A 17134-nucleotide genomic window follows, 5' to 3' on the forward strand; every position below is an offset into this window, starting at 1 on the left:
GCGAAGCCCCTCAGGGGGACAACAGGCCGTATTACACAGCGAAGCCCCTCAGTGGGGACAACAGGGCCGTATTACACAGCGAAGCCCCTCAGTGGGGACAACAGGCCGTACTACACAGCGAAGCCCCTCAGTGGGGGACAACAGGCCGTAACACAGCGAAGCCCCTCAGTGGGGACACAGGCCGTATACACAGCGAAGCCCCTCAGTGGGGACAACAGGCCGTATTACACAGCGAAGCCCCTCAGTGGGACAACAGGCCGTACTTACACAGCGAAGCCCCTCAGTGGGGACAACAGGCCGTATACACAGCGAAGCCCCTCAGTGGGGACAACAGGCCGTATTACAGCGAAGCCCCTCAGTGGGGACAACAGGCCGTATACACAGCGAAGCCCCTCAGTGGGGACAACAGGCCGTATTACAGCGAAGCCCCTCAGTGGGGACAACAGGCCGTATTACAGCGAAGCCCCTCAGTGGGGACAACAGGCCGTATACACAGCGAAGCCCCTCAGTGGGGACAACAGCCGTACAGCGAAGCCCCTCAGTGGGGACAACAGGCCGTACTACACACAGCGAAGCCCCTCAGTGGGGACAACAGGCCGTACTACACAGCGAAGCCCCTCAGTGGGACAACAGGCCGTACTACACAGCGAAGCCCCTCAGTGGGGACAACAGGCCGTACTACACAGCGAAGCCCTCAGTGGGGACAACAGGCCGTACTACACAGCGAAGCCCCTCAGTGGGGACAACAGGCCGTCTACACAGCGAAGCCCCTCATGGGGACAACAGGCCGTATTACACAGCGAAGCCCCTCAGTGGGGACAACAGGCCGTATACACAGCGAAGCCCCTCAGTGGGGACAACAGGCCGTTACACAGCGAAGCCCCTCAGTGGGGACAACAGGCCGTATTACAGCGAAGCCCCTCAGTGGGGACAACAGGCCTACTACACAGCGAAGCCCCTCAGTGGGGACAACAGGCCGTACTACACAGCGAAGCCCTCAGTGGGGACAACAGGCCGTACTACACAGCGAAGCCCCTCAGTGGGGACAACAGGCCGTACTACACAGCGAAGCCCCTCAGTGGGGACAACAGGCCGTACTACCGCGAAGCCCCTCAGTGGGGACAACAGGCCGTATTACACAGCGAAGCCCCCAGGGGGACAACAAGGCCGTATTACACAGCGAAGCCCCTCAGTGGGGACAACAGGCCGTACTACAGCGAAGCCCCTCAGTGGGGACAACAGGCCGTTATTACAGCGAAGCCCCTCAGTGGGGACAACAGGCCGTATTACAGCGAAGCCCCTCAGTGGGGACAACAGGCCGTACTACACAGCGAAGCCCCTCAGTGGGGACAACAGGCCGTACTACACGCGAAGCCCCTCGTGGGGACAACAGGCCGTACTACACAGCGAAGCCCCTCAGTGGGGACAACAGGCCGTACTACACAGCGAAGCCCTCAGTGGGGACAACAGCCGTACACAGCGAAGCACTTTAATGACGTCAAAGTCCATTAACAGCTCAGTAGAAAGATTAACAGCGCGCTCTGTTAGGCCCTCCACTTCGTCGGCCCACTGGATTATGGGACAACATTAGGAACTCCCATGAGGTTTGAACTACATCGCTTCAGGATCCCATAGTTTCAACATGTGTTTCATTACACGTCCTTTGTGCCTGTAGGGTCAACGATGTGACACAAGGACATCAAATACACACTGTTTTCACCACACACATGTACCGTACTTTTCGGACTATAAACCGCGACTTTTCCCCCATTTACTTTGTACAGCTAACGGCCACTAGGGAACCTCCTACATCTATGGATTTTACAGGTACAATTAACCACCTTTAACACTATGGCTCTAGGACCGGTCCGCGCCCGCCACCTCTAAGGCGGGCTCCAGCAGGAAAGCTGGAGGCCGGAAAAGAGCGACAGGTAGCGCGCCAAAGTAAAAGTGGAAAAACCGAGACAGAACGAGCAAGACAGACGGACAGTTTAGCTGCTGCGGCGGCTTATATGCAGGTGCGCTTTATAGTCCGAAAAGTACGGTACATATATCTAATATGTATATATGACCCAAATATGTATATATGTTCATTTTAAAGTTACTTAACTGCATTTAATCTTTAACAAGCACCTGTTTCGGAGTTGTAAGCATACCTTTCTGCACCGACTACCCAGGGAAAGGTCAGAGAATTTAAATGAATGTCTGTATTATGTATAATTACCAGACCTTGAAGGAAGGGCGAATGTATGTATGTACTGTATGTGTGTGTGAGCAATAACTGTATATTTGAGTGGACTGTAAACTGATGTACATCTCCATGTATGTTATATATTTGTGGAATAAATAAAAGTGACTTCAAGGTGGGGTAGGTGAGAATGGAGAAACCAGCTCGAGTGCGCTAGAATTTGAAAGTACGCAGCCGGAAAGAACTGCCCCTTCCTGACAGAGCCCCTCCTCCAACACACACGAACGCGCATGACCAATGAGGGCACGAGATCAGTCTGTGCCCCGATGGAAGGCTGACAGGCAGGTAGGCCATCCAGTTACTTTAGCCGGCTCAGATGATTGGTCGTGCTTTTTACAGCGCCACGGCTTCCACAGGTGAAATATTTGTATGTCTTTTTTGTCAAAGCACTTCATGTATTCATTGCTATCGGGATGTGTTAAGAGTTCCATGGAATATAACAGTGTTTCTGAAGTGAATTACCTACCCCACCTTTAAGTGTATAATTGTAATTGTATAATCTCTAATCTGTGCTGTCCTGTTTTTCATGTTTACCCTGTTGCTGTTTAAACTAGTGCATTTCTTAATAAAGGTTTATCTTTTCTTTTTAGCATTTAACAAACCGTCACATGATTTTCTTGTAAATTGCCTTCAGTTTGGACGAGTTTATGTAATGTTTAATACTAGTTGAGCACAACATTTTGATAGTTGTATGTGTATAAGTTATTGTGCTTTTTATCTTGTCTCAATGATAGTTTTATTATTTGACTCCATTGTGTTATTTCAGATGTGTTCCCTGCACTTCGACTGACGTAGCTTTTAAATGTGCTGTATAAACAAAGTGCATGTAACGTTACGGACCAGGAATGGCGGCAGGCTCTCCGTCTCCTTCCTGAAGCGATGAGGACCCAGCTGCAGGTGTCCGAGTCTCTGCCTGTTTTCCTCCGACAGCTGGCACATCCTGCGGTGGGTGTACGGGGACAGCGCGCGGGTCCTCGAGGAGACCGTGGGCTGCTGGTAGTCTGCAGAAGCTTCCGGAGAAGTGGCTTTTCTTTCCTTCTTGTTCCTCTGAGGACTTCGGACAGAGTGAGTTGAAGAAGGGGAGCATCTGGGAGGTGAGGACGCTGCACACTTTGTGGTTCTGGCCTCAACGTGTAGCCTTTCCTTGCCTCCTTTCAAAGAGATAAGGGTCGCATCTTCTTCCGCTGAAAAAAGCCGCGTGGAGGGCAAACGCTTCTTCTGTCGGGATGGGGATACAGACGGCCTCACTGGAGAGAGACGGCAGGTCTGAGGCTGTGAGGACAGAATACGAGAGAGAGAAATAACACTTCTTAAATACAGGGTTCATACACTTTTCCACCAATGATTTTCAATGACGTCTCCATGACCTTTACCTCATTGTCCATGACCAGAAAATTACTCTTTCTCAGCGTACCACTGAAGCTGGAAAATAAGGTCTGCATCTGAAACATGTTGTGCCGATCTAAAACAAATCAAATAGTTGGCTTGCTAGCTTCTACACGCTGAAGCAACTCAAATCTCTCACCAGCAAAACACACCTCGTCAGTTAAATGCCATTTTTCATTACGATACGATACAGTATATATTATCATTATAGTATTAGCGATTAGATCAAATAGAAATTATATTTGATGCAACTTTAGTTACATTTCCATGACTTTTCCAAAACTTTGGGAAAAATATTGTTTTCCATAATTTTCCCACGGCCTGGAATCTGCATTTTGAATTTCCATGACTTTCCCAGGTGTGTAAGGACTGCAGGAAGGAACCCTGCAAATAGTTCCTACATGTCACGCTAGCCTCAGAGGTCTCACACAGAGTTTTTAATGGCACATACATTCGTCTCAGCAGATTAGATTTCGATGCAGGTCACAATGATGTTTCTGTCAGTAGTGAAGAAGATCAATTACTAAAATAAAATAACTAACTACACTGTCAAAATACTCCATTACAAGTATAAGTACTGCATTGAAATGTTTTACTTAAAATTGGAACATTTACTTTTAGTATTACGATTCAAATTCCAAATATTTAATGGAATTTTGGAATTTGAATCGTAATACTAAAAGTAAATGTTCCAATTTTAAGTAAAACATTTCAATGCAGTACTTATACTTGTAATGGAGTATTTTGACAGTGTAGTATTAGTTATTTTATTTTAGTAATTGATCTTCTTCCACTACTGACAGAAACATCATTGTGACCTGCATCGAAATCTAATCTGCTGAGACGAATGTTATGTGCCATTAAAAACTCTGTGTGAGACCTCTGAGGCTAGCGTGACATGTAGGAACTATTTGCAGGGTTCCTTCCTGCAGTCCTTACACACCTGGGAAAGTCATGGAAATTCAAAATGCAGATTCCAGGCCGTGGGAAAATTATGGAAAACAATATTTTTCCCAAAGTTTTGGAAAAGTCATGGAAATGTAACTAAAGTTGCATCAAATATAATTTCTATTTGATCTAATCGCTAATACTATAATGATAATATATACTGTATCGTATCGTAATGAAAAATGGCATTTAACTGACGAGGTGTTTTGCTGGTGAGAGATTTGAGTTGCTTCAGCGTGTAGAAGCTAGCAAGCCAACTATTTGATTTGTTTTAGATCGGCACAACATGTTTCAGATGCAGACCTTATTTTCCAGCTTCAGTGGTACGCTGAGAAAGAGTAATGTTTCTGGTCATGGACAATGAGGTAAAGGTCATGGAGACGTCATTGAAAATCATTGGTGGAAAAGTGTATGAACCCTGTATTTAAGAAGTGTTATTTCTCTCTCTCGTATTCTGTCCTCACAGCCTCAGACCTGCCGTCTCTCTCCAGTGAGGCCGTCTGTATCCCCATCCCGACAGAAGAAGCGTTTGCCCTCCACGCGGCTTTTTTCAGCGGAAGAAGATGCGACCCTTATCTCTTTGAAAGGAGGCAAGGAAAGGCTACACGTTGAGGCCAGAACCACAAAGTGTGCAGCGTCCTCACCTCCCAGATGCTCCCCTTCTTCAACTCACTCTGTCCGAAGTCCTCAGAGGAACAAGAAGGAAAGAAAAGCCACTTCTCCGGAAGCTTCTGCAGACTACCAGCAGCCCACGGTCTCCTCGAGGACCCGCGCGCTGTCCCCGTACACCCACCGCAGGATGTGCCAGCTGTCGGAGGAAAACAGGCAGAGACTCGGACACCTGCAGCTGGGTCCTCATCGCTTCAGGAAGGAGACGGAGAGCCTGCCGCCATTCCTGGTCCGTAACGTTACATGCACTTTGTTTATACAGCACATTTAAAAGCTACGTCAGTCGAAGTGCAGGGAACACATCTGAAATAACACAATGGAGTCAAATAATAAAACTATCATTGAGACAAGATAAAAAGCACAATAACTTATACACATACAACTATCAAAATGTTGTGCTCAACTAGTATTAAACATTACATAAACTCGTCCAAACTGAAGGCAATTTACAAGAAAATCATGTGACGGTTTGTTAAATGCTAAAAAGAAAAGATAAACCTTTATTAAGAAATGCACTAGTTTAAACAGCAACAGGGTAAACATGAAAAACAGGACAGCACAGATTAGAGATTAATACAATTACAATTATATACACTTAAAGGTGGGGTAGGTAATTCACTTCAGAAACACTTGTTATATTCCATGGAACTCTTAACATCCCGATAGCAATGAATACATGAAGTGCTTTGACAATAAATACATACAAATATCTCATCTGTGGAAGCCGTGGCGCTGTAAAAAGCACGACCAATCATCTGAGCCGGCTAAAGTAACTGGATGGCCTACCTGCCTGTCAGCCTTCCATCGGGGCACAGACTGATCTCGTGCCCTCATTGGTCATGTGCGCGTTCGTGTGTGTTGGAGGAGGGGCTCTGTCAGGAAGGGGCAGGTTCTTTCCGGCTGCGTATTTTCAAATTCTAGCGCACTCGAGCTGGTTTCTCCATTCTCACCTACCCCACCTTGAAGTCACTTTTTATTTATTCCACAAATATATAACATACATGGAGATGTACATCAGTTTACAGTCCACTCAAATATACACGTTATTGCTCACACACACATACAGTACATACATACATTCGCCCTTTCCTTCCAAGTCTTGGTAATTATACATAAATACAGACATTCATTTAAATTCTCTGACCTTTCCCTGGGTAGTCGGTGCAGAAAGGTATGCTTACAACTCCGAAACAGGTGCTTGTTAAAGATTAAATGCAGTTAAGTAACTTTAAAATGAACATATATACATATTTGGGTCATATATACATATTAGATATATGTACCGTACTTTTCGGACTATAAAGCGCACCTGCATATAAGCCGCCGCAGCAGCTAAACTGTCCGTCTGTCTTGCTCTCGTTCTGTCTCTCGGTTCCACTTTTACTTTGGCGCTACCTGTCTCGCTCTTTTCCGGCCTCCAGCTTTTCCTGCTGGAGCCCGCCCTTAGAGGTGGCGGGCGCGGACCGGTCCTAGAGCCCATAGTGTTAAAGGTGGTTAATTGTACCTGTAAAATCCATAGATGTAGGAGGTTCCCTAGTGGCCGTTAGCTGTACAAAGTAAATGGGGGAAAAAGTCGCGGTTTATAGTCCGAAAAGTACGGTACATGTGTGTGTGTGAAAACAGTGTGTATTTGATGTCCTTGTGTCACATCGTTGACCCCTACAGGCACAAAGGACGTGTAATGAAACACATGTTGAAACTAATGGGATCCTGAAGCGATGTAGTTCAAACCTCAGTGGGAGATTCCTAATGTTGTCCCATAATCCAGTGGGCCGACGAAGTGGAGGGCCTAACAAGAGCGCGCTGTTAATCTTTCTACCTGAGCTGTTAATGGACTTTGACGTCATTAAAGTGCTTCGCTGTGTAGTACGGCCTGTTGTCCCCACTGAGGGGCTTCGCTGTGTAGTACGGCCTGTTGTCCCCACTGAGGGGCTTCGCTGTGTAGTACGGCCTGTTGTCCCCACTGAGGGGCTTCGCTGTGTAGTACGGCCTGTTGTCCCCACTGAGGGGCTTCGCTGTGTAGTACGGCCTGTTGTCCCCACTGAGGGGCTTCGCTGTAATACGGCCTGTTGTCCCCACTGAGGGGCTTCGCTGTAATACGGCCTGTTGTCCCCACTGAGGGGCTTCGCTGTGTAGTACGGCCTGTTGTCCCCACTGAGGGGCTTCGCTGTAATACGGCCTGTTGTCCCCACTGAGGGGCTTCGCTGTGTAATACGGCCTGTTGTCCCCACTGAGGGGCTTCGCTGTGTAATACGGCCTGTTGTCCCCACTGAGGGGCTTCGCTGTGTAGTACGGCCTGTTGTCCCCACTGAGGGGCTTCGCTGTGTAGTACGGCCTGTTGTCCCCACTGAGGGGCTTCGCTGTGTAGTACGGCCTGTTGTCCCCACTGAGGGGCTTCGCTGTGTAGTACGGCCTGTTGTCCCCACTGAGGGGCTTCGCTGTAATACGGCCTGTTGTCCCCACTGAGGGGCTTCGCTGTGTAATACGGCCTGTTGTCCCCACTGAGGGGCTTCGCTGTGTAGTACGGCCTGTTGTCCCCACTGAGGGGCTTCGCTGTGTAATACGGCCTGTTGTCCCCACTGAGGGGCTTCGCTGTGTAGTACGGCCTGTTGTCCCCACTGAGGGGCTTCGCTGTGTAGTACGGCCTGTTGTCCCCACTGAGGGGCTTCGCTGTGTAGTACGGCCTGTTGTCCCCACTGAGGGGCTTCGCTGTGTAGTACGGCCTGTTGTCCCCACTGAGGGGCTTCGCTGTAATACGGCCTGTTGTCCCCACTGAGGGGCTTCGCTGTGTAATACGGCCTGTTGTCCCCACTGAGGGGCTTCGCTGTGTAGTACGGCCTGTTGTCCCCACTGAGGGGCTTCGCTGTGTAATATGGCCTGTTGTCCCCACTGAGGGGCTTCGCTGTAATACGGCCTGTTGTCCCCACTGAGGGGCTTCGCTGTAATACGGCCTGTTGTCCCCACTGAGGGGCTTCGCTGTGTAGTACGGCCTGTTGTCCCCACTGAGGGGCTTCGCTGTAATACGGCCTGTTGTCCCCACTGAGGGGCTTCGCTGTGTAGTACGGCCTGTTGTCCCCACTGAGGGGCTTCGCTGTGTAGTACGGCCTGTTGTCCCCCCTGAGGGGCGTCGCTGTGTAGTACGGCCTGTTGTCCCCACTGAGGGGCTTCGCTGTGTAGTACGGCCTGTTGTCCCCACTGAGGGGCTTCGCTGTGTAGTACGGCCTGTTGTCCCCACTGAGGGGCTTCGCTGTGTAGTACGGCCTGTTGTCCCCACTGAGGGGCTTCGCTGTACGGCCCTGTTGTCCCCACTGAGGGGCTTCGCTGTGTAGTACGGCCTGTTGTCCCCACTGAGGGGCTTCGCTGTAATACGGCCTGTTGTCCCCACTGAGGGGCTTCGCTGTGTAGTACGGCCTGTTGTCCCCACTGAGGGGCTTCGCTGTGTAATACGGCCTGTTGTCCCCACTGAGGGGCTTCGCTGTAATACGGCCTGTTGTCCCCACTGAGGGGCTTCGCTGTGTAATACGGCCTGTTGTCCCCACTGAGGGGCTTCGCTGTGTAATACGGCCTGTTGTCCCCACTGAGGGGCTTCGCTGTGTAATACGGCCTGTTGTCCCCACTGAGGGGCTTCGCTGTGTAATACGGCCTGTTGTCCCCACTGAGGGGCTTCGCTGTGTAATACGGCCTGTTGTCCCCACTGAGGGGCTTCGCTGTGTAGTACGGCCTGTTGTCCCACTGAGGGGCTTCGCTGTGTAATACGGCCTGTTGTCCCCACTGAGGGGCTTCGCTGTGTAATACGGCCTGTTGTCCCCACTGAGGGGCTTCGCTGTGTAATACGGCCTGTTGTCCCCACTGAGGGGCTTCGCCGTGCTTTCATCGCTCACATCCTGCATGGAGGCTACACACGGTCATTTGTTAACGTTTTAATTACGGTCGTATCACTGCTATGAGATATTGGCATATAAAAGGGAGTGATTTTCTGATCACACAGCCGTGGGGAATATGCCGTTGATGGACAACAACAACAACAACAACCCCCTCCTTCATTTACATCGAATCTAATCCTGAGGTATGAATATCAGAATCCACTAATGTGCGGGTTTAAAAGCAAACGATTAGGTGTAGAGTTGTTTGTGTTTATCACACACATGAATGGCACTTACAACAATACAACGGGAGTTTTATTGAAGAGAAGGAGGTGTGTTCCCCCTCTGGTTTTCCCGGGGGAATCTCCTGTCTGCAATTAACCCCGGTAATTGAGAGTCAAGCTGCAATTAACAAATAGATACCTAATGAAGTAGCTTAGCCCCATGCTGAATGCATTAGCACAGCTGGTCTGTTTGTGGGAAGGGAAGCTCGGGCCCAACCTGGAAGCTTTGAGACAGGTGATTATTATTCTGTGAAATGCTCTGTTTTCTTTATTATCGTGATCTTTTTAGGGAATTTACAAGACATTAGTGAATGTGTGTTTTATGTATTTTGTTGACTTCATTTATGCAATATAGCAGATGTCATATCCTTTATATCAGGATGATGCTTAAAAGTGGAATATAGAAAAAATACTTCTTGCTTAGTGCACTGTGCCCGAACGCTCATTTCCAGGTTCATATCGGTATGTAGCGTCTCTACTTTAAAGAGTCCTCTCCTGCTGATGTTCAGGTGTATATCAGCATGTAGTGTCTCTACTTTAAAGAGTCCTCTCCTGCTGATGTTCAGGTGTATATCAGTATGTAGTGTCTCTACTTTAAAGAGTCCTCTCCTGCTGATGTTCAGGTGTATATCAGTATGTAGCGTCTCTACTTTAAAGAGTCCTCTCCTGCTGATGTTCAGGTGTATATCAGTATGTAGTGTCTCTACTTTAAAGAGTCCTCTCCTGCTGATGTTCAGGTGTATATCAGTATGTAGTGTCTCTACTTTAAAGAGTCCTCTCCTGCTGATGTTCAGGTGTATATCAGTATGTAGTGTCTCTACTTTAAAGAGTCCTCTCCTGCTGATGTTCACGTGTATATCAGTATGTAGTGTCTCTACTTTAAAGAGTCCTCTCCTGCTGATGTTCAGGTGTATATCAGTATGTAGTGTCTCTACTTTAAAGAGTCCTCTCCTGCTGATGTTCAGGTGTATATCAGTATGTAGTGTCTCTACTTTAAAGAGTCCTCTCCTGCTGATGTTCAGGTGTATATCAGTATGTAGTGTCTCTACTTTAAAGAGTCCTCTCCTGCTGATGTTCAGGTGTATATCAGTGTGTAGTGTCTCTACTTTAAAGAGTCCTCTCCTGCTGATGTTCAGGTGTATATCAGTATGTAGTGTCTCTACTTTAAAGAGTCCTCTCCTGATGATGTTCACGTGTATATCAGTATGTAGTGTCTCTACTTTAAAGAGTCCTCTCCTGCTGATGTTCAGGTGTATATCAGTATGTAGTGTCTCTACTTTAAAGAGTCCTCTCCTGCTGATGTTCAGGTGTATATCAGTATGTAGTGTCTCTACTTTAAAGAGTCCTCTCCTGCTGATGTTCAGGTGTATATCAGTATGTAGTGTCTCTACTTTAAAGAGTCCTCTCCTGCTGATGTTCAGGTGTATATCAGTATGTAGTGTCTCTACTTTAAAGAGTCCTCTCCTGCTGATGTTCAGGTGTATATCAGTATGTAGTGTCTCTACTTTAAAGAGTCCTCTCCTGCTGATGTTCAGGTGTATATCAGTATGTAGTGTCTCTACTTTAAAGAGTCCTCTCCTGCTGATGTTCAGGTGTATATCAGTGTGTAGTGTCTCTACTTTAAAGAGTCCTCTCCTGCTGATGTTCAGGTGTATATCAGTGTGTAGTGTCTCTACTTTAAAGAGTCCTCTCCTGCTGATGTTCAGGTGTATATCAGTATGTAGTGTCTCTACTTTAAAGAGTCCTCTCCTGCTGATGTTCAGGTGTATATCAGTGTGTAGTGTCTCTACTTTAAAGAGTCCTCTCCTGCTGATGTTCAGGTGTATATCAGTGTGTAGTGTCTCTACTTTAAAGAGTCCTCTCCAGCTGATGTTCAGGTGTATATCAGTATGTAGTGTCTCTACTTTAAAGAGTCCTCTCCAGCTGATGTTCAGGTGTATATCAGTATGTACACTCTTTAATCTAAAACATTGGGTTTATGATCTTGTTTCCTTGTGTTCTCAGGTCTCTCGTAGCAACAGTGCGTCTCTGACGGGAACTCCTTCCTCCTCACAGAGTAACAGCGTGCAGCGACGATCCGTTAGCTTCACAGCTGATCACAGCGGTACGCTACACGCTCACATACAACAAAACTAAAGCATGTACTGTTATATACCTAAGTACCTAAAGCCACGGTGTACTTGCTGCAGGAATAACTGTCTGCCATTCATCGATATATCAAGATTAGTTGTGATTTCTTTCCTGGTTTGATGTCTTTGTAACTTTACATCTTCAAGATAAAATGAGATGCAGTCTTTAAAAATGAATAATGGACTGCATTATTCATTTGTATTGCACTTGTATATGTATGTGTTGTTGAGCTAGCAATGCTCTCTGACTTGTCTGCGTGTAATAATGGTGCCGTAGACGTTATCCAGTCCATAAGCAGAGTGTTCCGTCTTTCTGAATGTTTCTCCTTGTCTCGGTCGCTGTAGATTCTTCTCTGCTGGGCAGCTACGGACCCGGAACAGCCCCAGTGAGTCTCTTTATTATAACATCTCAAACCAGCAAACCACACAATAATCAGATGATATATTCACACAACTGTTTTACATATTTATCCTCAGAAAAGAAAGTGATGAACTATTTTCATTCAAACTAATCTTCTCATCTTGCTTCCCACTTTGACTGGAGATGTGTTTAATCTGAAGAAGAGAAACAACAGTAATGAAGAACTATTGGTGACACGTATTGCTCACGTCTCGATAGGGATGCACTGGTGGCTACGGTATACCGTACCGAAATCAGATCCGGTTTCGATACTTTAATTTTTTTTTTTTTAAATAAATTTAATTTTCAAAGTGAGTCCGTGGCCCGTGATGGCGGGTGTTATAAATTAGATTGCATCATCGTTTTTCTTCATATTTTATGTATTTTTCATCGTTTGTTCGATGCTAGAAAGGTAAGTCCCACAAATGAACTGGGATTTGTTTTCTCTCACCACTGAAGGCAGATGTTGATTTTAAACATGAGATTTGTTTGTTTGTGCAATGCCGAGATCTCATGACCTTTATTCTATTATGTATTTGTTCTCTAGTGGAATCTCAGGTTTAACATGAATCATAACGGAGCTATAACGGTCTGTTTGCATCGACAAGGTGTGCTATTCACGCGGCACACCTGATGTGTCATAAAAGATATTCCATCATCGGTTTTCTTGAGCAAAGGTTGTTCTAAAGGGTGAAATAATATCCTATGCCTCATTTAGGAAAAAACTAAATGAAAAAGCAAGGAAATCATATTATTTGTTTTCGTACTCGTCATCTGTTCGTCATCCATGTACCTCGATGTGTTTATTTCATGATGTACGCTTTGTGAATATTAACATCAAACAATAGAGTGTTTTGATTGGTTAAACCTGTCCCTTCCCTTACACCCTGCACCATGTGACTCCTGCCAGGTGACATCTGGTTCTTTGAGGTTCCGGTCGTCTCCAGAGTCCAGACTGGAACCCCAGGACAGAAGTCCAGTGAGAGGGGCTTCCTTCGCCGAGCCAACCTCCACAAGCCCTCCGACTCTCGGCTCTTCACTCAGAGAGAGGTACCCTCCGATGTCACCTCGAACAGACTTGAGTTTGTGTGGGTCTTGTAAATGTAACTTTAACAGGGAAATATACACGATCACCAAAAGGCACTTCAGCCCCTTCATCATCTTCATCATCATCAATATAACAGCCGTGAAATAGGATCTTATGTTCTTAATGTTTTCTTAGAAAGACCTACTTTGTGTTGACTACACTCTGACACAGAGAATGTTCTGGCACCAAAACCACGTTCAGCAGGAATCAACATAATCCTCTCCGTGTGCTGTTTGCCCTGAATTTATCCTCCTCCGTCTGTGAATCACTTGTTTGCTCAAAAGATCTCAAAAGCAAAAGAGGCACCTGTACGACTTTCCAATTACCGTGTACGACAAATATACGACAATCCCATGAGATGTTAGGCACACACTGCCGCCGCCTCGCGTCTGTCTGTCTGTCTGTCTGTCTGTCTGTCTGTCTGTCTGTCTGTCTGTTTATTTGTCTGTCTGTCTGTCTGTCTGTTGTCTGTCTGTCTGTCTGTCTGTCTGTCTGTCTGTCTGTGTGTGTGTGTGTGTGTGTGTGTGTGTGTCTCTCTGTGTGTGTGTCTGTCTGTCTGTCTGTCTGTCTGTGTGTGTGTGTGTGTGTGTGTGTGTGTGTGTGTGTGTGTGCGCGCATGTGTGTGTGTGTGTGCGCGCATGTGTGTGTGTGTGTGCGCGCATGTGTGTGTGTGTGTGTGTGTGTGTGTGTGTGTGTGTGAGCTCAAACATCTCATCTCATCTTTAATTTTTGACGATTCCCCTCCACCTCTCAAGTGGCGGAAGCTGACGTCGTGCCGTGTTCGTTCGTTACCGAGCGCGGAGGAAAACAAACGGGGAAATGCTATTGATTTGTGTTTCAGCTCGAGTGTGATGCGTTTGACCCGATGCACGCTTTAACACATTCACCGGGACCTCGTCATCGATCGCGGCCACGCAGCGAGCGATGTTCTGTTTTCTGTTTGTTAGCCTCCGCTCGTCAGTCCATAAGTAAACATTAAAATCAATAGACAATCTTAAACTGCAAAGTGAATGGTAGGAAATGAATGATACTCTTCTCTCGAACGCGACAGCCGTTGCCGGGTGGGAGATCAGAGCCGGCCTCTGCAGATCCCCTCAGACGGGCGGAGCGGCACGCCTCGCGCCAATCTGTGATCTCCAAAGGAAATGACAGAGTGGCGGCGGTCGCTCCCTAAGCCGCGGAGTCGCGCTGCCTTCATGTCTCCCGTGATTTGTCCTTGATGACTTTTGGAAGCAGGTAGCGAGATCATTTGATTATAGATGAAAAGAGACGACGTCCAGTCACTCACCTCGCTCCCACTCCCCACAAACAGACGAGATGCAATACTGGAACTTATTACTGTGCACTTCCTCCGTCTGTGTCTCACAACTGCCTGCGGGCAACTTCTTATATTGTGTTGATGAAGCACATTTATGTCTCCCGCAGAAATGCATTATTGGTTCTGTCAATTGTGAAATGACTTGTTGTTGTTGTTGTTCTCTGGCACAAAGGAAACAAACGGAGTATTTCCTCCTTCTACATTCAACCGAATGTAGAAGGAGGAAATACTCCGTTTGTTTCGAAAGAATGTTTTGAACACAGTACATCTGAAGTGTGTGTTGAGTCTGGTGGTTTTATATCTGGACTCTCGGGTCTTGTGTTGTGTTACAGCGCACACTAGTGGACAACAGCGGTATCTGTGGGGAGCTCTGGGGGAAATACAGGCTTAGTTTAGAAGTTAAATGATATTGATTATCAATTGATTTACAATGTTTTTACATTCAAAAATTACTTTTGGTTGCAGCTTCAATGATGTGCTGTAGTGATGACGAGATGAAGCTTTGAAGCGAGAGGCGAAGTCCCTGCCTTTCCTCCATGGACCTTATTTCAGAAAAAGTATGCATTGAAGTCGATGGAGAGAGAAACGTTATCTTTCGATCCCGTTTGAATTGTGCCACGAATTACACACATGATGTTTGTCAATTTAAAAGATAATTTTGCAAGTAAAAAAAATAGAAATGTGTCGTAAAACTGTGAAGTAACACTTTGTGTGAAACCGCTCAATTAACTACATCTCCCGTCTCGCACCACACACCCAGACGGCGTCACGTTGAAACATTTCACTTCTTTCTCTCAGAACGAGGCGGAAAGTATTAAAAGAGGTGGAAATCACTCCGAGTCTGGGCGCGTTGAGAGCTGTGCACACAAGGGGAGTGAGTCGGTTCCTGAGAGCCAGCATGCGGGACCGGGACTCTGGGAGTTGTAGTCTTTCTAGTTGCGTATTTTTCATAGTCTTTTATTTCAACAGTTTTACGACAAACTGTGACTTTTTTTACGTGGAAATTATTTGTCAAGATTGAGAAACACCATGTGTGGAACTCGTGGCACAATTCAAACGGGATCGAGAAATAATCTTTCTCTCTCCATCGACTTCAATACATACTTTTCAGAAATAAGGTCCCATGGGGCGGAAGTAGACGGGCGTGACTTCTCCTCTCTATAGGTTCGCAAAAGGGTTCATCTCATGAGGCTTCATCTGAACACAAACCCCCTGTTGGTCAAAGTGTGTAAAACAGGCAGACATCTAAAAAGTGTGCTCTCTCTCAGTGCTTCTCAAAGTGTGGTCCACGGACCACTGGTGGTCTGTGAGCGCCCTCTAGTGGTCCGTGAGTATATTGGTAAAATTTCACATTTGAAATTAATTAAGTCCATTTAAGTTTTCCAATTGTTCCCATCAAAGCAAATCTATACGTCAGCCTAAATGAAGGCATGTAAACAAGTCAAACTCTTTTCATTGGAATGTGACGTTCCTTTGTGTTTCTTTCCCCTCAGGCTACGGACCAGTCAGATCAGTCCGTCCTACAGCGAGCAGATCCACAGAAGAGTCCGGAGGATTCTGCAGACGCACAAAACCACCCGGGACCACCAAGTTGACCACCTTTGACCTTTAATGTCTGCGCACAAGGGGACCGAACGACAGAGGCTTCGATGCAGACGTTTCACCGCTAAACGACTCTAACTCAATACATCCAATTCAAAGTCTGTAGGAGTAGATACACACCCCTTAACCTCAGGGTCACTCAGGTAAACACACATCCCTTTGATTTTAGTTTCACACCTTTCCTAGCACCTGGTTGTTGTTGTTGTTATTACCATGACAACAACGAAAGGCGGGACATTTGCAGGGGTTTCGTTCAAAGCAGTGTTTCCCTCCCACTCATCAGCTGGGCTTTCCTCCTGGATGGTGAGGCCAAATGCCTCTAATGTCCTCTAATGTCTCTGGAATTGGCTCGGGTATAAAGAAGCTGTGTGTGTGTGTGTGTGTGTGTGTGTCGTGGTGGATGTAAGCTGCTAAGAGCTCATCTCTCTCAACACAGACAGACAAGAAGGTAGCCAGAGCCACGAGAGACTGAGGAGATTTAAGGCGAGGAACAAATCCTGCATCAAAGACACATTAAAACGGTCGTTCTCATCCATAGTCTTGCACTGAAATGTGTGTCGGAGCTCGTTAAAATGAACGATGTGTGAAGAGTGTGACAAGCCATTCACTACATCGGGTCATCTTGAGAGCCACCATGTATTCACACGGGAGAAACCATTCAGCTGTGAAGTGGAAACCTCATGGTAGTAATCGTTAAATCCATCACCGATAGAAGCAGTCGGTGACTTTTTAAATGATCACTAAGGAACCGTTTCCATTCTGCAGGAACGGAGAGGTCATCGTGATAGTTTGGGGCTTTCTTGGGATATCATTATTGATCATTTCATTTCCCTTTCCTATTTATTCCTCATTGACTCACAGTAATCACGAGTGCAGTACAAAACTATACTTCTTTCACAGCAGTTCATACTTTTAATAACCCTCAAGCATTTATTTGTATTGCTTATGACATGTCTGAAACATGCACATGTGGTATAACATTACAATCCTTTATTTTGAATGGAGTTCAAAACGGCTTTTGTTGTTGGCATTAGCAGTTATGAAACACTAACTCCTGACTGAAGGCGCTTGAGTATATTTAAAATGTCCTCTCCTTCCTCTTTGCGGCTCATCAGAGACGGCATGTTTTGTAAATTCAGCGTCGTCGTGTTCCTTAACCCGCTGAACCCCATCCCTGGTTTCCGGCTCGAAAATGACATT

At 46.5% G+C, this 17134-nt stretch overlaps 1 protein-coding gene across 1 annotated transcript; it reads left to right on the forward strand.

Annotated features, from left to right (window-relative positions):
- The first annotated feature begins 4942 nt into the window (after positions 1-4942).
- LOC117440652 (spermatogenesis-associated protein 6-like) lies at positions 4943-17092 on the forward strand. The gene is made up of 6 exons (XM_071202066.1): positions 4943-4947; positions 5012-5480; positions 11403-11502; positions 11873-11913; positions 12838-12977; positions 15826-17092. The coding sequence occupies exons 1-6, from the start codon at positions 4943-4945 to the stop codon at positions 15935-15937; spliced, it is 867 nt and encodes a 288-aa protein (XP_071058167.1). The 3' UTR covers positions 15938-17092.
- The last annotated feature ends 42 nt before the right edge of the window (positions 17093-17134 follow it).

This window comes from Pseudochaenichthys georgianus, unplaced genomic scaffold, assembly GCF_902827115.2.
Source record: "Pseudochaenichthys georgianus unplaced genomic scaffold, fPseGeo1.2 scaffold_1100_arrow_ctg1, whole genome shotgun sequence".
NCBI lineage: Eukaryota > Metazoa > Chordata > Actinopteri > Perciformes > Channichthyidae > Pseudochaenichthys > Pseudochaenichthys georgianus.

Bases quoted from the DNA above. Each gene is read 5' to 3' on its own strand.
- LOC117440652 (XM_071202066.1), top strand. The intron at 11,914-12,837 runs GTGAGTCTCTTT...GACTCCTGCCAG, and splicing joins ACGGACCCGGAACAGCCCCA to GTGACATCTGGTTCTTTGAG. The intron at 12,978-15,825 runs GTACCCTCCGAT...CTTTCCCCTCAG, and splicing joins GGCTCTTCACTCAGAGAGAG to GCTACGGACCAGTCAGATCA.